Genomic DNA, 23779 nt, shown 5'->3' with positions numbered 1-23779 from the left:
AAAAAGAAACTTAGTCTCAAAATCTTTAAATGTGACTCAAGAGATTTCAGGTACCTGATGGATTTATGTATCTGCACATTCCTTAGTATTTCTATTTTGTGACTATAAAAGCACCACTGATCTGTCCCACAGGAGATCACACCAGCTTTCTTCTTTCTGGTCCTATTCAGAACGATTTGAGAAAGTGATACCTTTTCACTCTCATTGGAACATCTATTGGGGCAGAACCACATCCACAGAACATATGGTTGGTGGTTTTCTCCACCTAGACCAGTCCATGCTTAGGTTTCCCATCAGTACGCCCAGGGAAAACTGTATTCTTTTTATTTTCTGTTTCCTGCCTTATTTTGATATTCTTAGGCATGTTAGGTGTCCCTCAGTCAATGTGATTATAAGATCTGACTACAAAGATCCCCAAATATAACATCATAAATGATGTAAGAGTGAAACTCATCACCAAGAGCTTCTGCTAAAGGCTTCTCTGTATGCTTTCCAACACTGGACCTTGGACAAGAAGGGAAGCATCTTATCCCTGAGATCTAAAGCTATCTAATTCTGACAGCCCAGCAACAGAAATAAATAAACCTTAATTACATGTTGAGTCAATAAGGAACAAAGTATTTAATGTCATGCATAAACTAAAGACAAGAACTTACTTAGGTGGTGGTTCAAATCTCTCACCAGGGATAGGACAACAGATTGTGAACTCCCTCAGGGCAAGCATGTTCTAGGTTGGTAGATGAACATTTAGGGAATAAAAGGCAATGTATTTGGAACTTTTGTCTTTATTACTACGTTTCATCTCCACTTTATAGATAATAAAACTGGGGGTCAGAGCACATAAAGGGCTTATTGTCCAAAGTCACAATAGTGACAACAATCCTCTGCCCTCCTCAATTCCCAGGCCATTCTGTCTGTCAGGGCATACCATCTAGTCCTGGTGAGTGACAGTCCCTGTGGGACAGTAGTTGTGGTTGGCAGTTGGGATAGTTGTTTTCACACATCCTGTAGTGGATGAGGTGAGACCTGACGAAGAGTTCCAATCCTAGTTGCTTCACGGATAATGGCAAAAGAAAGACTGACCAACAAGGGTGGTATCCCATGCTCAGGTACAGAGGCAGGAAAGGGGCTACAAAGAGGTTAGCAGAAGGAAGCGAGCAGAGAGAAAGTGAAACAGTTCAGGTTGCCCTGTAGAGAAAGCACAGGGAAGAGATTTGAGAAAAGCTAAAAACAAACAAAAAAACAAAACAAACAAACAAAAACAAAAACAAAACAAAACATAGGGCCAAAGCTGCAGGTAGAAAATTCATCTCTTAAGAAGGGCAATGAGGGAACCCTTAAACTGCATCCATATGAAAGTCATCTTTCCTTTTGGCCAGCACAGTTTTCAACTCCTTCTTGAATCAAGTGTCTCTACAGATGATCCCAGTGCCCACCACTCTCTGTCACTTGGGTCCTGTAGCTTCACTCCTATATGACACCTACCTGGGCACTGAGGTATCTAAATTCATGACTCCGCCTTAAGTCCTCCCAAAGGTCACAGCCCCAGAAATGCTTCCTGATCCAAAGGGAACAGGAGATGGAACCAGCATGTATCAGATTCTCCAGAGTCTTCTGCTTGATTTCCTTTGGGCTCACCTTGATTTAATTTACTCTTTCAGTGTATGGACACCACCCTGCTTTCAGCTATTTCTCTTAAAGTAGCTCATAATTATGTAGCTACAGTGCCTTGTAGACTAAATCTTCCTTCCATATCTTCTTCCCAAATAGAATGAATGTGAAATGACATGATTATATAAGTAGTCTGTGTGCCTGCATAGGCTTCTTTTTTTTTTGGAAAAATTATTTAGAAAAATGTTAATTCTAAATTTCAAGAAAAGAAAATAATTCCAGTGAGCACCTATTTGACTAAACTATCCTTTCTCTGAATATGGAATACCTAATATGAACTTGAAATTCATATTCAACTTGAAATGTTTAGGAGCATTTTGTAATAAGGGAACATATGAATAAGTACTGCATTACTTTTGCTTTACTTAAGTTACAAGTTTGCAAGTTTGTCTGTTCAAAGCAAGCACTATTTTCTTATCAAACATTTATACAGGCAGAGTCACGTGAGGAAGATGAGAAAACTTCAGACACCTCTGCAGCTTCAAACAAATCCATAGGAAACCTAATTGCTACAGAGGATCACACCTAAACTCTAGTTCTATGAATGCTGGTATATATTTTTAACAACTCTTTTAATATTGAATGACTAAGAAGTTATTAGAATTCTTTGCACTAAATTTATTAGCCTGGGGGAGAAAATAAGTGGGAAATACACTCTTAGAAGATGGAGTATGTGCTAGCTCCAAGCTAGAGCTTCAGAACTCAAGTGGGGCTCTGAGAAAACCCAGAGAGGCTTCCTGAGACTACAGAAGGCCTTGAGCACATCCCCTACTCAGAAAGTGCAAAAGTCACGCTCCAGACCATCTGTCAGCATCGGAGGCCTTTGGCAATCCCAGGCCAGGTCTTTTTAGGAAAAAATTAACTTGACAAGTGTCATTTAATTTAATTTAATGAAGAATAACTAAGAACTTATTACATATTTCAAGATATCTAAAACAATAGCAAAACAGTAAGGTCCAGGTTCTTTCCAACCTCCAGCCAGGGCCAAAGCCCTTCTCTGAACAGGTACTTATCAGCAGACAGGAAAGGATCTTTTCTGCAGTCCTTTGCATCTGCCTGCTTGTTAAAGCCACTAAGATCTGGAAAATGGTCAATATTCACATAAGTAAATATTTTTGAGTATTAAACATGTGCACTTTCATGGGACACACATACATGTCACACAAGCTTGTTCTGGATGTGACCGTTTCCAGATATGCCAACCATTTCTTGTGATGAGAATCCCAGGGCCAGAAGTATCCACCTTGAAAATGGACAGACCCAGGTTCAAATTCCCACCACTTTGTGTTCAGTTATGAGGACATAGGCAAATTCTATTTCTCAGTTTCCTCGTCTGAACAATGAGTGTAGATCACCCAGCTCCCAGAGTTGTAGGAAGGATCAAATGTAAGTGTGTATAGAAAGCCTATCACATATTATGTGCTCAATAAATGGTAGAGGTTATTGTTATTCTGTGAGGAAAGACAGAAAGAGCATAACATCTCTTGATTATCTACTTGCCATATACTGTGTTTAGAGCTTCTGCATGTATATTTCACTTTGTGTACATATACACACAACTGTGACATAAGTGTTAATATGAATATGAATTTCAAGTTTCATTTCTTTAAGTTAAAATCATAACTATCACGCAAATATAAAATGAACATGAGTCAAATATTTTATTTAACTTATTAATGAGAAAACTAGTAAGATATTACATTTATTAAAAAAAATTAAAAACACGTATGTAGTCTATCAAGAATATTGAAATGAATTTAGAAGTATTTTAAATTGCTTGGTATCCACACAGCTATCAATTGCATTCCCCTAGACAAAATTTATTTGAATCTCTATGTTCAAGAATCATCTGCATTACTATATTCTTTCTATTATTTCAGAGTTGTAAAGCAGCTTGAAGACAATAAAATCAGATCATCTGTAGGGGTTATTAGCACCCTTTAAAATTTTTTTCATTTCAATTTTTTTTACATTTTCTGACAATCGTTATATTCCCATTTGCAATTGAGGAAACAAAATCATGGTGATCGTGAAATCTGTCTACAATCACAAAAAGTATAAATGGCAGGGGCTGGATTTAAACTCACCTTTTGAGGATACCTGCCTGGGTGGCTCAGCGGTTTAGTGCCTGCCTTAAGCCCATAGTGAGATCCTGGAGTCCTGGGATCGAGTCCCACATCAGGCTCCCTGCATGGAGCCTGCTTCTCCCTCTGCCTGTGTCTCTGCCTCTCTCTCTCTCTCACTCTCTCTGTCTGTCTCTCTCTGTGTGTCTCTCATGAATAAATAAATAAACTCACCTCTCATCACTCCAAAATTAGAGTGGTTTTATTCGAAGAACTGGGATTTGTTTTTTCTTCTATTTTTCAGGGGATGAACAATCAATATATCCGTCGGGAAGTCTTTTGCTGTGAAACTTGTCATGAGCTCAAAAGTTTCTGGGAAAAAGAAATTAGCAAACAGACTTGTTACAGGGAACTGGAGGAAGATCGTCAGGGAAGGAGCGCCCTGAGAAAGTATGTGGATTATTTCTCTACTATTTTTTAAATTGCCTTTCTGTAGAAATATACCAAATGTGAAGATAGGAGACCGAATGATTTTCATTATTACTGTTATAAGAATGAAAATATTCAATATGGTATGGTAAAGTCAGGGCAGCCATGAGAAGAAAGGAAGCAAGACCTGGAAGAAGTTTATTATATTCATAGTTCTAGAGAAATGTTCACTGCATACCACGCAGGGCCACAGAGGAAGCACCAGGTCTTGTGCAGTGGCAAAAGAAAGAAGCAAAAAAAAAAAAAAAAAAAAAAGACAGAAGCATGGTGAAAATCTAGTCCAGAACTGTTATTGGAGTTTCTGAGCAAAAATCAGGGCAGTGTAAACAGTTTAGGATTGGCTAGTTTGAATAATTCCAGAGGGCTTTGGGCTAAGACGTGGTTTATAGTTGTATGGCACTTAGCCCTGGGATGATTTAGGAAATGTGAAATATGGCTTCATGTGTGAGTCTTAGGGGTGGTTGGGACCCCCGATCTGGGATTGGTTGACATGTTTACAGCAAGCCTTTTGATATCTCTAAGAAAAGGCAAGTTTTGGGCTTTTCCATGACCAACAAGCTTCTTAAGATGTCAAAACATCATAAATATAGAAAATTCAAGACACAATTAAGTCATCTACTCATTCAGTCTTATCACCACATATACCATGGTTTTTCAACCTTGTACTATCGACAATTAGGGCCGGGGTAGGGGGCTGTCCTGTGCTTGTAAAGTGTTTAACAGCATCCCTCATAACATTACAGTCCAATAGGACTCTCCCCTACCCATTTTGACAATAAAAAATATCTTCTAACATTACCAAGTATTCCTTAGAGGGCGAAGTCACCCCTTATTGAGAACCAGTGACATAGATAAGGATGAGCCTTTTATATATAAATAAAATGAGGTTCTATTATTTATACCTTGATAAACTGAAAAAAACTTTCCTCGCCTTTCCTCTGTTGCAATCCCCAGGACATGAGGAACACTGAATTTCAGGGTTAGGTCAACAGATATATGTAAGTATAAAAGATCTCACATCTAGGATGATATATATTAATATTCTTGGGGAAAGGAAAATGTGGTCTTCCTCTCTTTGGCAAATAAACTGGTTTTTCTTGCCAAAGGAATCTGCTGAGGGGGAACATATAGTTATGAGAGGTCACATGTGTCAACAGAACTCTGAATAAAAAAGCCTTGCCCTCACAAGTGCAAAACTTTGGAGCAGACAGATCCAGATCAACCCAACTTTTTAGATATTATCTAGTTTCCTCTCTCCCTAAAATGGGAACAACCGAGCTAAGCTGTCTGTTTTGCCAAGATGCCTACTTCAAAGTGGAGTGGCAACTGAGCATTCTGCTAGCCACAAAAACTATGCCTCCATGTTTCTGATCATGCTGAGCTGAAAATAATTGTAATTCACATGTGTTGAACCAATATTAACTTCTAAAAACCTTTTTTTTTTTTTTAATCTCTGGAGGGGGTATAGCTTCTCTCCATACCCAAAGAAGAGATATGCCACCATTCTAGCTACATTCTTGTTTATCTAGAAAGCAAAATCAGGCCTTCCTACGTGCTAGAATAGTTGCATATTAGAGCATCCAGGCCCGGTGATTCCAGGAGAGTGAGGAAAGTCAGTTGTGTGGTTCCTGCCATCTCCCAGCCTCCATGTCTTGGCCCCACAATCCCACTGGGAGCCAGATCCCAGCATGAACTCTCTGTACATCTTCTAGATGAACAATGTGAGTTAAAAGTATAATTTGTAATATCATTTTATTTTTCTCAAAATATATACACAGTCTATCTATATATACAAGCAAAAGATTAAAAGAAAATGCACTAAGATACGCAGTGATTTTTTTAAAGATTTATTTATTTATTTATTTATTTATTTATTTATTTATTTATTTACTTATTTATTTGAAAGAGAGACAGAAGAGAGAGAGCACAAGCAGGGGGAGCAGGGGGAGAGACAGAAGAAAAAGCAGGCAACCCACTGAGCAAGGAGCCCAACTCTGGGCTCCATCCCAGGACCCTGGGATCATGACCTGAGCTGGAGGCAGACACTTAACTGACTGAGCCACTCCGCACTCCTAAGAGTGATTATTTTTGACTACTAGAATGGCAGATTTGATGTGTATGAGCCCTCCTAGTATTTCCAAAGTTTCTACAAGGATGTTTTGCCATTTTGTAATTAGGCAAAATAATATTATAAAAAAGGCAACCAAGGGGGATCCCTGGGTGGGTCAGCGGTTTAGTGCCTGCCATCGGCCAAGGGCATGATCTTGGAGTCCCAGGATCGAGTCCCACATCAGGCTCCCTGCATGGAGCCTGCTTCTCCCGCTCCTATGTCCTGTCTCTGTCTCTGTCTCTGTCTCTCTCTCTCTCTCTCTGGTCTCTCATGAAAAAATAAAATAAAATCTTTAAAAAACAAAGAAAAAGGCAACCAAGGAAGGGGCAAGATTGCAGAAGAATAGAGGGACCTCATTTCATCTGGTCCCTTGAACTTATCTAGATACCTATCGAATCATTCTGAACACCCAAAATTCAAACTGAGATGTAAGAAAAGAATTGCTAGAACTCTACAAGTAGAAAAGTGGCCCCTTTCTGCAAAGTAGGAGGAGGTGCAGAGAAGTGAATCCCAAGAGATATATTGGAAGATAAATGGGATGAGGGGTGGGGATCCTCAGTAACTTGGTTCCTGGAAAGTGATATAGTCCCCAAGTGCAAAATAAGGACCCTTAAAAATAGGCTCCAGTGAAAGATATCAATGCCTGAAAGATGTTCAGGTGGTGAAATGGGGCAGAATCCTGGTCGGAACAGTATGGTCTCGGGATCTCTGGAATCACAGAAAGAATGGGGGTGCTTGAACTGGTAGAGTTCCCAAGCATTGGAGCCAGGAAACTGGTTAGGTCTGGGAGGGGGCTCTGAGATCAGTTCACCATAAACTGTGAGCAGTGGTCCCATGGGGTGACAGCTTTCCATGTGAGGACTGTGCAAAGGACAGAAACATAGAGATCCTCTGCCTTCCCCTGAGAGGGGTGGAGCAAGTATGCACGTGATAAAGAGCTTCCAGGAATAGACAGAAACTGAAAGAATATGTGACCACCAAACCGACTCTGCAATAAATATTAAGGGGGACCTTGTAATAGAAAGAGGGAGCAAACAGAAACAATCCACAAAAATAGGGACTGAATAGGTAATACGATGACACTAAATTCATATCTTTCAATAGTTACTCTGAGTGTAAATGAGCTAAATGATTGCATCAAAAGACACAGGGTATCAAACTGGATTAAAAAGAAAGACCCATCCATATGCTGTCTACAAGACACACATTTTCAGGATGCCTGGGAGGCTCAGCGGTTGAGCGCCTGCCTTCAGCCCAGGGCGTGATCCTGGAGTCCTGGGACTGAGTCCTGCGTCGGGCTCCCTGCATGGAGCCTGCTTCTCCCTCTGCCTGCATCTCTGCCTCTCTCTGTGTGTGTGTCTCTCATGAATAAATAAATAAAATATTTTTTAAACAAAGACACTCATTTTAGACCTGAAGACAGCTTCAGACTGAAAGCAAGGGGGTGGAGAATCATTTATCTTGCTACTGGATCTCAAAAGAAAGCTGGGGTAGCAATCCTCATATCAGATAAATTAGATTTTAAACCAAAGACTGAAGTAAGAGATGAAGAGGAACACTATATCATACTTAAAGGATCTATCCAGCAAGAAGATCTGACAATTATAAATATTTATGCTCCTAACTTTGGAGCAGCCAATTATATCACCCAGTTAATAACCAAATTAAAGAGATACATTGATAATCATACAATAATAGAAGGTAATGTTAACACCCAACTCAGAGCAATGATAGATCATTTAAGCAGAAGATTAGCAAAGAAACAGGGCTCTGGATGACACACTGGGCCTGATGGACTTCACAGATATATACAGAACATTCCACCCCAAAGCAATAGATCATACATTCTTCTCAAGTACACAAAAAACTTTCACCAGAGAAGATCCCATACTGGGTCACAAATCAGGTCTCAACGAATACCAAAAGATTGGGATTATTCCAGGACGCCTGCGTGGCTCAGCGGTTGAGCATGTCTTTGGCGCAAGGCGTGATCCCAGGGTGCTGGGATCGAGTCCCACATCAGGCTTCCTCCATGGAGCCTCCTTCTCCCTCTGCCTGTGTCTCTGCCTCTCTCTATGTCTTTAATGAATGAACTGTTGGTGGGAATGTGAACTGGTGCAGCCACTCTGGAAAACCGTGTGGAGGTTCCTCAAAGAGTTAAAAATAGACCTGCCCTACGACCCAGCAATTGCACTGCTGGGGATTTACCCCAAAGATACAAATGCAATGAAACGCCGGGACACCTGCACCCCGATGTTTATAGCAGCAATGGCCACGATAGCCAAACTGTGGAAGGAGCCTCGGTGTCCAACGAAAGATGAATGGATAAAGAAGATGTGGTTTATGTATACAATGGAATATTACTCAGCTATTAGAAATGACAAATACCCACCATTTGCTTCAACGTGGATGGAACTGGAGGGTATTATGCTGAGTGAAATAAGTCAATCGGAGAAGGACAAACATCTCATTCATTTGGGGAATATAAATAATAGTGAAAGGGAATAGAAGGGAAGGGAGAAGAAATGGGTAGGAAATTAGAAAGGGAGACAGAACATAAAGACTCCTAACTCTGGGAAACGAACTAGGAGTGGTAGAAGGGGAGGAGGGCGGGGGGTGGGGGTGATTGGGTGACAGGCACTGAGGGGGGCACTTGACGGGATGAGCACTGGGTGTTATTCTGTATGTTGGCAAATTGAACACCAATAAAAAATAAATTTATTATTTAAAAAAATGAATGAATAGATAAAATCTAAAAAAAAAAGGTTAGGATTATTCCTACATATTTTCAGACCATAGTGCTTTGAAACTTGAACTCAATCACAAGAAGAAATTTGGTAGGAATGCAAACACCTGGAGGTTAAACACCATCCTACTAAAGAATGAATGGGTCAAGATTCATGCAAATGAATGAAAATGAAAACACAACTGTTCAAAACCTTTGATATACAGCAACAACAGTCCTAAAACAGAAGTACACTGCGATACAAGCTTCCCTCAAAAAATTGGAGAAATCTCGAATACACTAAGGAACCTTACACCAAAAAGAGCTGGAGCTATATCAGCAAATAAAGCCCAAACCCCCCAGGATATGAGGATTAATAAAGATTAAAACAGAAATCAATGAAATAGAACAGTAGAAACCAGAACATTAGAACAGATTTATGAAACTAGGAGCTGGTTCATTGAAAGAAGTAACAAGATTGATAAACGCCTAGCTAGACTTATCAAAAACAAAAGGGAAAGAACCCAAATAATAAAATCATGAATGAAAAAGGAGAGATCACAACCAACACCAAGTAAATTCAAACAATTTTAAGAACATATTACGAGCAACTATATGCCACCAAATTAGGCAATCCCAAAGAAATGGATGCATTCCTGGAAACTACCAAAACTCAAAGAGTCAAAGACTGATTAAAATTAATAAAAAATTTAATTAAAAATCAATAAAAGAAAGGACAAGAAGCATATGACCAGGATGCCTGGGTGGCTCGCAGGTGGGCATCTGCCTTCAGCTCAGGGTGTGATCCTGGAGTCCCAGGATCGAGTCCCACATCAGGGTCCCTGCATGGAGCCTGCTTCTCCCTCTGCCTGTGTCTCTGCCTCTCTCTCTCTCTCTCTCTCTGTCTCTGTTTCTCATTAATAAATAAAATAAAATATTATAGAAATGTGTTAATTTGATGAGAAGCAGAGGGCAATGTAAGATTTGATGGGTATAAGATTTATTACGGGAAACACCTGTGAGAGAAAAATGGGGAGGAAGTTATGGTGTGCTAATAAATGTTTAACAATTGGCTCACTGTGGGAAAAAAATGTACATACATACATGTTTATCATAAATTTCACAGGCATAAAGGATGTATAGCACACAATTTATAAATATTAATAAGATATACAGTGCTCTTTATTATACATTCCATAAAGCCAACTGATTTTCATAGTATACTTTTATTGGTTTTTGCCAGCCTCTTTCATCTATAGCCAATCTGTAGTTGAAATTCAACCATAATTTGACAAAATCACACAATGAATAAATACTTAATTACTATTAATTTAACAAATAGGTCAAGGATAGTTTTCTAGTACTGGAAGACAATTTATGTATGTATGTATTTGTTTGTTTCATATTAGCAATGTAATACCTATAGACACACCATACTTCTAAATTTAATCTGCATTATTAAAATTATCTCCATTATTTCATAAGTCTAGATGAGGGGTCAACAAACATTTTCTATAAAGACAAGGTAGTTAATATTGAGGGGAGGAGACATGTGTCTCTGTTGCAACTACTTAACTCTGTCATTGTTGTGTGTAAGCAGCTATAGACAATATGTAATCAAAAGTTAGGACTGTATTTCAATGAAACTTTATTAACACAAGCAGCTTGCCAGATTTGGCCTGAGAGACAATACTCTGTCCAGACAATGAACAAAGCTATAAACCAAGTCATGACTTATAGTGTTTGCCAACATCTGTGTTGAAAATAATCTCTTGAGTCCTTTATGCTTTTTTCTAGGGCCACCAGGAGCTTTATAATAGTGCTTCTGAATTGGCTTTCTGACATTGAATTGTAATCCAAATTTTGTAACTCTGTGGGAGAGAGGACTGTTTCTGATTCTTTCTTTTGAGGTGAGGTTTTCCTTCTAGTCATTTTGCACAGTGCAGAGTGGCCAAAAACAAGTTGTATTGGGAAAAGGAGAAAAAGAGAGAAGAGAAAAAAGGAAAGAAAAAAGGAAGAAAAAAAGAGGAGAAAAAGAGGAAAAAAAAAGAAAAAAGGGGGGGCAAACAAATCAAAAAGCGAAATAAAAGAACAAAAAACAAAAAAAAAAACAAAAAAAAACAAGGAGGAGTATCCTCTGATTCTGTATTCTGTAAGTCCCTTGACTTCCCCTGGAACTTGTCCATCCAGCTGGTCTTCTGGGGGAGGGGCCTGTTGTGCTGGTTTTCAGGTGTTAGCACTTGGGGGAGCTGCTCTGCCCCCTGCCTGGTGCAGGGTTCAGTGGGGGTTGTTTACCCCGTGAGGCCCCTGGAGCAACAGCCCTAGTGGCGGGGCCAGCTCTGGAGCCCTGGAGTCAGCCCCCGCAGTAACTCCGGAGCTCTCCGTCTGCAGGGCCTGGAGGCTCCGGGCGGGGCCGCTGATCTGCTCAGCTCGGGGCAGGAGCGTCCTCGCTGTCCTGGGCCCTCCCGGCCTCTGCCTGTCCCAGGGGTGGGCTGGATCCTGGGCTGTGTCCGGGCGCTCTGTGCTCCGCGGCCTGCGCTGTTGGATTCGCGCTCCCGCCCCGCAGCCCCCTCCGCGGAGCTTCCGCCCGAGCCCCTCCGAGCTGCTCCCAGGTCCAGCCGGGGGCGCTGCAGCCCTTTAGGGAGCTCGGCCTCGGGGTGTGGCGCGCTCTCCACGGGGCACAGGTGCTATGTTAGTGTCCCCGGAGCCTGAGGGCATCCTCGCCCTCCCGGGGTCCTGCTCTAACTCCCTGAGGGCGCCTTTCCTCCCGGGAAGGTCGGTGCAGCTCCTGCTCCTCCGGGACGGGGCTCTCCTGTCCTGGGGACACTCCCCCCGGCCTTAGCCCGGCTCCTCGCGGGGCCCCTCCTCCTTGGATGACTTTTGTTTCTTTATTTCTTTTTCCCCGTCTTCCTACCTTGATTGAAGCGTGAACTCTTCTCACGGTAGCATTCCAGCTGTTGTCTCTTTAAATCTCAGGCCGAATTCGTAGATTTTCTGGATGATTTGAAGGTTATCTAGGTAATTTGGTGGGGACAGGTGACTTGGGGACCCTACTCTTCCGGCATCTTGCCCTGCCCTCCGTTCAATTCAGTGAGTTTTTAAAAGGGTCTAGGTCCTTCACAAACATTTGAAGCAGCAGTGACAGTTTTCTGTTAGCCTTTAAAAAACAAACTGTAAAGCTTTGGAATAGGTCCTGAGGCAAGAAAGAACAGGCAGTCCTACCAACCCAAGGAACTGGATTCTATAGTGAGCTCTGTAGAGTACCTGAAACTCAGGCAAGATTGCAGCTCTGGCTGACATCTTGATTTCAGCCCAGTCAAACCCTAAGATAAGGGACCAGTTAACTTGTGCCTTGACTCCGGACTCATGGAAACTGAAATCATAAATTCTGTTTTTTTTTTTTTAAGCCACAAAATTGTAAAATTTTTTTGTTATACAGGAATATAAAACTAACACCAGAAGTAAAACACATCATACTCATTGCTATTTCATGAAAGTTAATAAAGTCAAGTTTTCTTCATGTGACATTATATACCTTCTAAATAACAAATTCCTGAATTATGACATAATAGGATTTTCCTTTCTCTGGTGACTGACACTGGAGAGCTTTTATTTTAAGGATATGAATCAACTGAATTATCAATGAAGTTATTCTTTCAAATAAGTTGTTTGGAATTAGAACATTTGGCTTGACTTATGAGATGTGGACACTGAGTAAGTGTGTGGTTTGGAGAACATTTCTGTGCCTTTATGTCTATTAGTTATTTTAGCTGACTGCACTAAGGAAGGCAAACTCCTTATTTAAAGAACACAAAGGTATAATTATTGAGGTATAATCGACATAAAATAAAGTATACATAAAATAAATTATATACCTACAATTAAGTGTAGGTTTGATAATGGTTGACATATGATTACACCCACGCAATCATCATCACCACCAAGATAATGAACATATCAATCACTGTAAAAATTTCCTCATACTCTTTGGACTCCCTCTTTGCTATCCCACTCCATTCCCCCCTCAGCTCCTAAATCCTCAGACAATACCTGATTTGCTTTTGTTACTAAAGATTAGTTTTTATTTTCTAGAATTTTATATAAGTAGATTTATCTTTTTTAAAATGTCTTATTGATGAGAGACACAGAGCGGGAGAGGCAGAAACATAGGCAGAGGGAGAAGCAGGCTCCCTGTGGGGAGTCTGATGTGGGACTCGATCTCAGGACCTTGCGATCATGACCTGAGCTAAAGCCAGACATTCAACCACTGAGCCACCCAGGTGCCCTATATAAGTAGATTTAAATAGAGTATACTATTTTGTAAACTTCATTCAGAAAAAAATGTTTTAGACTCATATATATTGCATGTGTTGACATTTGAGTTGTCTCGTGTTTGGTTATTAAATATAAAGTTTCTTTAAATATCCTAGACAAGTCTTTGCACAGACATATGTTTTTTTCCTCTAACATAAGTATCAAAGATTGGAATGGCTGGGCCACATGGTATGTTTTCCTTGTTATCGAATTACAAGATCATTTTTACATTTCTTCCAGTGTTACAGTTGCTCCACATTTTTGTCAGCACTTAGTGTGTTCATCCTTTTATTTTCCCTCCTCCAGGGGAAATTCTTACCAACAATCTGCTTTAATTTTTTTTCTAGTTCTTTTGAGTCTTAATTAACAAATAAAATTATAAAATGTTTAAAGTGTACAACAAGATGATTTGATATATGTTTATATTGTAGAAGGATTACACCCATTCAGTTAACATATTCATCACTTCACATATTTACCGTTGTGTGCGTGAATATTTAAATTCTACTATCTTAGTAAATTTCAGCTATACAATATAATGTTATCAACTATAGTCACCATGTTATACAATAAATCCTGAAAGTTTATTTCCTTTTACCAACCTCTTCTTTTTCTTTCACCCCTTAAACCCTGGCAATCATGTTTTTACTCTGTTTCTGAGTTCTACATTTTCCCCCTTGGATTCCACATGTAAGTGATACCATGCAGTATCTGTCTTTCTCTTCCTAGCTATTTCATTTAGCACAATGTCTTCCAGATTTCTCCATGTTGTCACAAAGGATAGGATTCCCCACCCTCACCCCTTTTAGGAAACGCTTTAATTATTTTTTGATTGGAGGTATGGATTGAAAAAAATTTTTGAGGGGGTCTCTGGGTGACTCAGTGGTTTAGCACCTGCCTTCAGCCCAGGGAATGATCCTGGAGTCCTGGGATCAAGTCCCTTGTCGGGCTCCCTGCATGGAGCCTGCTTCTCCCTCTGCCTCCCTCTGCATCTCTGCCTCTCTCTCTCTCATGTGTGTGTATCTCATGAATAAACAAAATCTTAAAAAAATTTTTTTTGAGTATAGATATCCAAATATTTAATCACAATGTTGAACTTTCACATTCAATTTTACTGTTTATATAACTAAGTTTAAATATATCACCTTATTATTTATTTTCAATTATTTCATCTTTTTCTGCCTTCCGTTAGGCTGAAGGTTTTTGTTTTGTTTTGTTATTCCATTCAATCTCCTTTGTTGGCTTATTAGATATAAATCTAATTATTTGGTGATTGTTTCAGCTTTATAGTATACATCTCTAACTTATCACAGTTTACTTTCAAGAAACTTTATACCACTTAGTGTACAACATAAAATATTTACATTTGTATATTTCCATTTCTCCTTTCCTGGTCTTTGTGCTGTTTTCACACAGTTGTTGTTTTTTTTTAAATATTTTATTTATTTATTCATGAGAGACACACAAAGAGAGGCAGAGACACAGGCAGAGGGAGAAGCAGGCTCCCTGCAGGGAGCCTGATGCAGGACTCGATCCCAGGACCCGAGGATCATGACCTGAGTCAAAGGCAGATGCTCAACCACTGAGCCATCCAGGCATACAGACAATTATCTTTTAAAGAGATTTAATTATTAAAAAATATTTTACATTTATACTGTTCCAGAACTTTAGCTCTAGCTAAGCTCCACTAATGTTTTTCTCTTATGTCTCTTTAGATCTGTAGGTGGAATCTCTTGCTAAATCCATCACCTCTCCCACAGCTCTCTAAGAGCTCCTTTATTAAATGTCCTTCAGAAAATCACTTTGTATGTGTGCCATCTGTTTCTAGAATGATAATGTACTGATAAAAAATTAAGTGCAATTCTTTTTTTTTTCTATGAACCCTTGGAAAGACAGCTTTTGTGGATTATCCCAGAGGTTTCCATTATAAATGCCAATTCCCAAGGAAGTACTAGTTTATCGTTCAGACATTGTACACTTTACTATTTTCAAGATCTTCAAGTTACATGAAGAAAACTGCATGTTTATACACATAGCGACCAAGATATTTTGTTTATGTCGGTTATTGTACATTTATTAAATTCCCAATCAGGCTGAATAGATTGTTCTGAATACTATAGAATTTCTCAAAGAACATGATTCTAGTTTAATAATTATCATTTTTTATTGAACTATAGTTGACATAAAATGTTATATTATTTTCAGGTGTACAACATAGTGATTTGACAGTCTATACCTTATGCAATGCTCACAACAATAAATATAGTTACCATCTGTCACCATATTATTGACCATATTCCTTATTCTGTATTTTTCATTGTGATGACTTATTCATTTTACAACTTGACGTTTGTACTTTTTACTTTCCTTTACCTTTTTTGCCACCCCCACCCCCGTGCCCTTTCTGCTCTGACAAACCATCAGATTGTTCTTTATATTTATAAATCTCTTTCTATTTTTTGTTTGTAGGTTGATTGATTTGTTTTGCTTCTTAGATTCTACAAATAAGTGAAGTCATATATTTGTATTTCTCTGACTTACTTCGCTTAGCATAATACCCTCTAAGTCCATCCATTTTGTGAAAATGGCAAGATTTCATTCTTTTCATGGCTGAATAATATTCCATTGTGTTTTTATAGTACATCTGTATCCATTCATCTACTAATGAGTATGTAGGTGGCCTCTGTATCTTAGCTATTGTAAACAATGCTGCAATAAACATAAGGGTGTGTATATATTTTTGAATCAATGTTTTTGTTTTATTTGGGGAAATACCCAGCTGTGAAATTACTGACTTGTATTTCTTTTTCTTGTTTATGACTTTTTGAGGAAGCTTCATACTATTTTCCATAGTGGCTACACCAGTTTACATTCCCACCAATAGTGTATGAGAATACCCTTTCTCCACATCCTTGCCAACACTTGTTATTGATCATCTTATTGTTGGTTTGGCTTGATGTTAAGCACCTTGTGTCTTAGTTGGTCACCTGTATATCTTTTTTGGAAAAATGTCTATTTGGGTCCTCTACTCATTTTTCAATGGAATCATTTGCTTTATTGGTGTTGATTTGGTTTATATCAATGTTTTGTAATTTTGGGTGTGTTTTTAATTTTGTTGATTTCTACACTGATATTTTAAGCTTACTTTACATACTTTGGGGTGGTTTTTTTTTAAGATTAATTTATTTATTTTAGAGAGAGAGCGCATGATGAGGGGGAGGGGTAAAGGGAGAAGGAGAGGGAGAAAACATCAAGTGAACTCCCAACTGAGCACAGACCCTGATGTGGGGCTTGATCCCATGACCCTGATATCATGACCTGAGCTGAAATCAAGAGTTGAATGTTTAAGTGACTGAGCCACCCAGGCACCACTATAACGATTTTTCTATTTCTTCCTGATATTCTATCAGTTTTCTCTTGAGGTATTTTGAAACTATGTTATTAAGCACATACACATTTAAGAGTGTGCATCTCCTTGATAAATTGGCTCTTTTATCATTATAATTGACTCTCTGTATCATCTATAATATTCTTCTCTCTGAAATATACTTTGATATTTGTAGTTAGGATCTCCACCCTCAACTCTAAGTTACTGGGCCCCTCCAAGCCAATATACAGCACGTGGTGTCCATTAATGACTCTGGGTCATTCCTTTCTGAAGTTGCCAAATGCAGATAACTCTGCCTCACTTTTCACACCTATAGGTTATATCCCCTCAGGCTCTCCCATTCCTCAAGTTGCAAGCACCTTCTGAAGACCTTAAAATGCATTAATGAAGAGAGTGAATGAATAACATAACATAGGACACACTTGCAGGGGTCTCCTGGACTTGTTTGCTATGCTCTATGTATACAGTACTTCCAAGATGTCAGTTCAAGGACCAGGTCCATAGGATAATTAAAATAGTAAGGATAATAGAATAAATGTCTCTTAAAACTAACTTGTTCAATTGGAAAGAATTGCATTTAATTCTGAAATTACACATGATTTAAGTGTTCTTTCTTTGAAAAATGTTAAAGTTGTCTTTCTTGATGAAATGTAAATCATGTTAGATATTTTTAAGTCTTCATTTGAAAAGAAATGAAAGAAAAGTCTTAAGTTTTAATTCTGCTGCACCAGAAGCTCTGTTCATATACTGGTGCAATAAATAGAAACCTTGGGGATCCCTGGATGGCTCAGCGGTTTGGCGCCTGCCTTTGGCTCAGGGCGCGATCCTGGAGTCCCGGAATCGAGTCCCGCATCTGGCTCCCGGCATGGAGCCTGCTTCTCCCTCCCCCCGTGTGTGTCTATCATAAATAAATAAATCTTTAAAAATAAATAAATAGAAACCTTGAGATCATTCCTCCAAGACAGTGCTCTTCAATGGTGTACATATGCCCCAGGAATTACACAAGAAATCAATTTGGGTGTGGGAAGAAAGTATCAGAATCTACCTTTAAACATTCACTTTTTTAAAAGATTGTTTATTTGAGAGAGAGAGAGAGAGAGAGAGAGAGAAAGAAAGGTAGAGAAAGCACAAATTGGGGGAGGATCAGAGGGAGAGGGAGAAACAGACTCCCCACTGACAGGGAACTGGACACGGGGCTCAATCCTGGAATCCTAGCTGAAGGCAGATGCTTAACCAAATGAGCCACCCAGTGTCCCTAAGCATTCATTCTTATTTAAAAAGAACTACTTATGCTTTACTCATCTTTAACAGGCGGAACAGCAGATTACTGCCAATGGTGCTTATCAGATGGTTCCTATTACATGCGATTCATGAGGTCTCCTGAGAGAAGAGTATTGGGAGAGTCAATCTGCCAAGAACCCTGAATATCCCTGCACATTCTGTCTGGCTGTAACAAGAATATAAGGGCTTGACTATTCTTTATGAAAGCATGTCTCATGGCTATAGGTACAGCAAGCGACCTGGAGAGGTAAAATACTATTATCCCACAGAAAAAAAGATTTACTACTGTTCACTGTAAAAAAAAAAAAAAAAAAGTGAATCTTCACAGCTCTCCTAGATCTCTACTATATTGCAACCCATTGCATGTGCAGACATCCATTATAGAACATTTTCTTCACTCCTGTGGTAGTTGAGGGACTTGGGGACAGGAAACTGGAGACATGAAACTCTTGCTACTGCTTTTGCCACAAATAATGAAGTCTGTTGTCTCTCACCTCAGTGTCTGGTGCCATTCATGGAATAGTAATTATCTGTTAGTTTGCAAGTTCAACAAAATCCTAGATCTTGTATAATTCTTGATAGAACACTGTCCCCAATATAAAAAGCTGGCAGTGGAGTCTCTTGCTGGTTTGCTTTCAGCAAGCATATGGTAACATATTACAGAGTATAGGTGCCCCTTTATGTGGATTTACTGATTACATCATCTAGCTTTAACCAAATAACCCTCACAAAATGGGCAAATAGCTTAAAAAGATTCCTTCAAGGAACCTTCAGATTAAAGGTCCTATTAATACAAGCACAGGGAGCAACATAGAAAGCATTTAGATGGCAGTTTCTAGTTACTTGTTTAAACTCTCTGATAAAGAGATTTTTGCTGATAAAAACCAAGGACAAATTAATCAGATCTGACAAAATTCAGCCACCCAAAGTAGGTATTGTCAGAAATACATACAGATTTATGAAATAAATACAGATTTATGAAAAATCAATCTTATCCTTAATGTCTATTGTGCACTGAGATGTTATCTAGCCAAAATGATTAGTGACATCTTAAACAATGCTTTTCATTTTTATCTATTATTTTAGTACTTATTTTTATATATGCTTCACAAACCTCACAATATATTATTGTATTATGTATATTGTAGCATGGTTATCTATCATCTATCATCTATCTATGTGTCTTTTGGTTCTGATAAGGGGAGCAATCATGTGCCTTTACTATGAGAATAAAGGCTTCTCTGCACATCAATGCTGGAAGCATTCTATCATTATTCCTCAAGGCAGTAATAGAGACTAAGTTCTGAAATTCACAGAGGCACTATCGCAGGCAGTGGCACTGAACCCTTTTTCACTGTTACACACCTGGGGTCTCTGATTCACACCATCAGTAATAGTCATTTATTGACAGTGAGCCAGGGACTGAGGTAATAATGAATAATGAGTAATCACCTTTACTAAATAACCAGACCAGTATCCTTTTTTTACATGTATTAATTTTCCCATAATACATGTGTGGAAACTGCCAGAGTTATTGGGCAAGTGACTTGTACTGAGTCACCCAACTGGGGAGTGGCAGGGTCACATGACCTGTGAAGCTCCAAAACCTCTTCTTCAGTCACTCTCTTGATATGTGGACTGTTAGGAGTGTAGAAAGGCCTTAGTAATCCTGCAAACATGCCCACCAGCTCCTGTCAGTGAGTATAAGTGTTTTCCCAGCAGACTTTTTTAATGCTGAGTACAGTTAAGCCTTTTTTGTTTGTACAAAGAGCTATTTCCTGCCCCAGCCCCAGATGAGCTGTGGCTGTCGTCCACTAAAGTTGTCAGGACCATTCTTCCTGCAGGAGCCACCCAGGAACTTTCCAGCAACTGACTGGGCTGAGCAGATTCCTGTTGGTAATTCTCAGTTGTCTGCATAGGGGTGCACTGTCATTACACATGTAATTTAGTTTCCTATGTAAATGCTATGCCTTCTGTTTTTGTAGGAACACGTAAGCCCCAAAGCTGAAAGATGCTCAATTTATTTTTCAAAAGAAAATGATCAGTTGTATTCTACAAATATATTAATTTTAAAAAGGGAAATAGAGATTAAATTCCAAAAGGGAAGATACCAAGGAGCATTTTCAGACACCAAGAACATTCCTTTATAAACCGATTGTTAATGATACAAGAAAAGCTCCCACATGCAAATGAGAACCATGCAATGCTTCAGGGAGATCCCTGTGCTCATTATTCAGATTCATTATTCAGGCACTAACATCATGCACTTTTTCTTAGGTATGCTCGATGGTAGAAAATTATGCACAGGAGGCAACTACTGCTTTCCTGTGGGGGAATTTGAAAGTCCCTTCTTGAAAAGGAACAATAAACACTTTTAGAGGATTCAGAAAACCTAAAATCTGTGACTCCATTTTTTTAAAGTGCAGACTAAACTTTTCTCAAATGTGTTTTCTTCAAAATTATGACTTGTCAAGACCAATTCTTGTGAGGAGTGCACTAGTTGTTATATTTGTTGACTTTACACTGTTCTGACATTGAGAATTATCTTCCCTCTTTGCATTTTATTGTTTTAAAGTATTTTTAGTAGGTAATCTTAAGCTTTGCTTCCCTGAAATTTCCTTCTGCTCTTTCTCACCCTCCCCTTTCTTACACTCAGAGCTGCATAAATTTTTCTACCATTAAAGTATGAATGAATTTTTAATTTGCTAGTAAGTTTATTTTTAGATTGTTATATACCTCTCATTTCAACCTCTGGGCAAATTTGAGACAGATGTTGCAAGTTCTTTGTAATTTATATCTGTAATATGAAGAATTAAGGCAAAATTTATCCAGGTTTCATATACCTTATATAATCATAAATATACTATAGTCCATACAAAGAAGATATTTTATTATTTCTCTCCTATTTTTCTTTTCTTCTTCTTCTTCTTCTTCTTCTTCTTCTTCTTCTTCTTCTTCTTCTTCTTCATGGCCAGAGGAAGAGGGAGAGAGGAAGAATCTTAAACAGACTCCATCCCCAGTACAGAGCCTGATGCAGGGCTTGATCTCACAATCTTGACATTGTGATCTGAGCCGAAATCAAGAGTTGGACACTTAACTGAGCCACCCAGGCAACCCTCTTTGTCTTCTTCTTGTTGTTGTTTTCTATTTTGATTTTAATATTTACTTTGAGAGCGGGCAGTGGGGGGAGATCAAAGGGAAAGGATCTCAAGCAGATTCCCCTTTGAGAAGGGAGATGCAGGGCTCCATCTCAGGCCCCTGAGATCCTGAGCTGAAATCAAGAGTTGTACATTTAACCAACTGAGCCACCCAGGCACCCCACCTCTGTTTTTTTCCTTAATTAACCAGGAAAACCAATTTTTGTCAGTAGAGGAGAAAATACAGAAGTTAATTAGCTATTTAAATATTTTTAGTGCTTTTAAAATACTTATGTATAATGATATGTATATAATGGAAGGGTAGGAAATAATTCTTTATTTTGAAAGGTTAGATTGTGATTGTGGGACATGATGTTGATAGTCAACTGTGTTTGTACTTTTTGTAATCAAACTAAAAAGGTTTTGTTTTCAACAATATTTAGCAAACATGTTTTATGTTTATTATTCAGAAAGAATATAGGAGCTCAAATTGAAACAGGGGACTTGAATATTCCAAACTCAAATTTGAAGAATATGCTAAGGATATCTTCTGCATTCTTTTTTTTTTTTTTTTTTTTTTTTTTAATCTTCTGCATTCTGTATACAAAGGAAGTAGTGGTAATTATTTAGGAAATAATTTAAAAAATATATAGTTATCAAGGGCCAATAATTGAATTCTATTGAAATATAAGAATAGATAATAAAATATAAAATCAAAACATTTTTGTTGCCCATATATTCATTTTATTCATAATTTTCTTGGAAAGTTGATAAGCAAAAGACATATCAAAATTTATACTTCATTCAGGAGAACCCCTGGGCCAGATAGTCATACTCAGAAAAAATAAGTGGAGATATCATTGAGAGAACACAGTAAATAATGAAGGAAAAGAAGATTGGAATAGACAGGCATTTGTCAGTGGAAAATGTTAATAGTATAATCCTTGAAGGTGAATCTTTGAAAGCAATATTTTTCTGTAACTACCAAAAAAAAAGTTGGTCCTGAACCACAACCAGAAATGACAAATGAAGAATAAATAGGATAAAGAAACCCAGTATTAACCAGTATACATTGCAAGAGAATATCAAAGACCCCTGCAGAATCTGGGATCTGATGACCCTTAATTCCCCTAGTCTAGAACTGCAGCTCTCCCTCCAGCCATCAACACCAGAGCTCCAGATGTCTAGTCCCTGGCTCTTTGGTCAGGCTGCCTGACTGGCCTGATGACCCATGATAGAGAGAACATTAACCCTGACCTGGGGCACAGTGCCCAGCTGATCACAGACTGGAGAGCATGCATTAGACTTCCTCCTCGTACCTCTGTAGGGTGAACTAGGAAAAAATATAATAAAACAAAACCCTCTTCCCTCAGAATGAGCCTAAGAACTTGTGACTGTCTTGGCTTGTTGACTGAGGATGATGCAACAGGCAAGCACCCTCTCCTGGGGCTGGGCCTGCATTTGCACTCCTTGTGTGGCTGTCAGCTAAATAGTAACTTGATCCTAGAACCTGTGGAGGAGAACAGTGTGGTCAGAAACAGAGTGACACATGCATGTCCTGGGCTCAGCCTTAGGACAGAGTTGCCTTCTAAGCCAAAGGGAGAAAGGCTGTGCTGGGACCCTGAGGGTCTGATGTTTGGTTCCTAGACAACATGCTGCACATACAGAGATGCACAAAGGGAAGCCAGGTATGGCTTCATTCTTTGGCACAGCCCTGCCTGGACTTTCAGAGCCCCAGCCTGAGGGCTACAGAGACCTGTGCTCACCAAGATACATGTGTGGTTTCTGTGCTGGACTGAAACCATAGCCTAGGATGTGATGACCTGGGCTCTGCAGAGGTCAGTGCTCTGCTGGACTCCTGGCTGTGCCCAATCTCCCTGATTTCCCAACCTTGCCTAGCCCACTGCAGTGTTGCACTGTCCACCAGGAGCCAGGATGTGCAATAGTTGCCAACCTCCTGAGCAGACACACCATGGTACCAGATGCCAAGGAGCCCATGGGAGGACCTGGACTCTATTCCAGGTTCTCTGAACACAGACAAGAAAGGATGGTCCCAGCAACTTTCAAGGACCCAAATGTGAGAAGGAGAGAATGAGGACAGGATGGCCACTTGTGGGTGGCAGGATGTCAACCTAAAACAACTGAGCTTCATGAGAAAGAACACACTATAATTTAGGACATGGCTGATCTCCATGATGAACTGAGTACCTAGGCTCTCCAGGCCTCTCCACTCACACTTAAGAGACTGCATTTCAAGAACCCCAGGAAGTAACACAGGACTCCCCAAACCCAGTCTCCCTTCCAAGATGGCACCTTCAAACTGACTGCATGCACACAGACAGGCAGGTCCTGCTGTCTCCGTATTCCAGGGCCCAGCATCACACTAGGTTGTGAGGTAAGGAATCTGGACCTCAGGGAAATGACCCCTGAGAGTAGCTCTGTTTTCCAAAGACAAATACAAATACTATTTGGCTTCTGAAACTTATGCAAACAAAAAAGAAATTCTAGTTTAACAGCGAATCATACTGTTTTTCATGAAATGCATATTAAATAAAGCAATTAAAGCCCAGAGGCTTTAGATGTAAAATTAAAATGGCATCT

At 39.2% G+C, this 23779-nt stretch overlaps 1 protein-coding gene across 2 annotated transcripts in view; it reads left to right on the top strand.

Annotated features, from left to right (window-relative positions):
* Positions 1–23779, top strand: part of LOC144317184 (uncharacterized) — a 265145-nt gene that overhangs the window by 173509 nt on the left and 67857 nt on the right. The window contains exons 1-2 of one of the 2 annotated variants that reach the window (XM_077903200.1): positions 2104–2221; positions 4039–4184. In XM_077903200.1, the coding sequence (XP_077759326.1) occupies positions 2216–2221; positions 4039–4184 (152 nt within the window). In that variant the 5' untranslated portion in view covers positions 2104–2215. Of the gene's footprint in view, positions 1–2103; positions 2222–4038; positions 4185–23779 lie in introns of those variants that run through there. The other variant, XM_077903211.1, reaches the window with a different exon arrangement.

Source organism: Canis aureus, chromosome 1 (genome assembly GCF_053574225.1).
Source record: "Canis aureus isolate CA01 chromosome 1, VMU_Caureus_v.1.0, whole genome shotgun sequence".
Classification (NCBI taxonomy): domain Eukaryota; kingdom Metazoa; phylum Chordata; class Mammalia; order Carnivora; family Canidae; genus Canis; species Canis aureus.
This window is presented reverse-complemented; position numbering and strand designations above follow the sequence as displayed.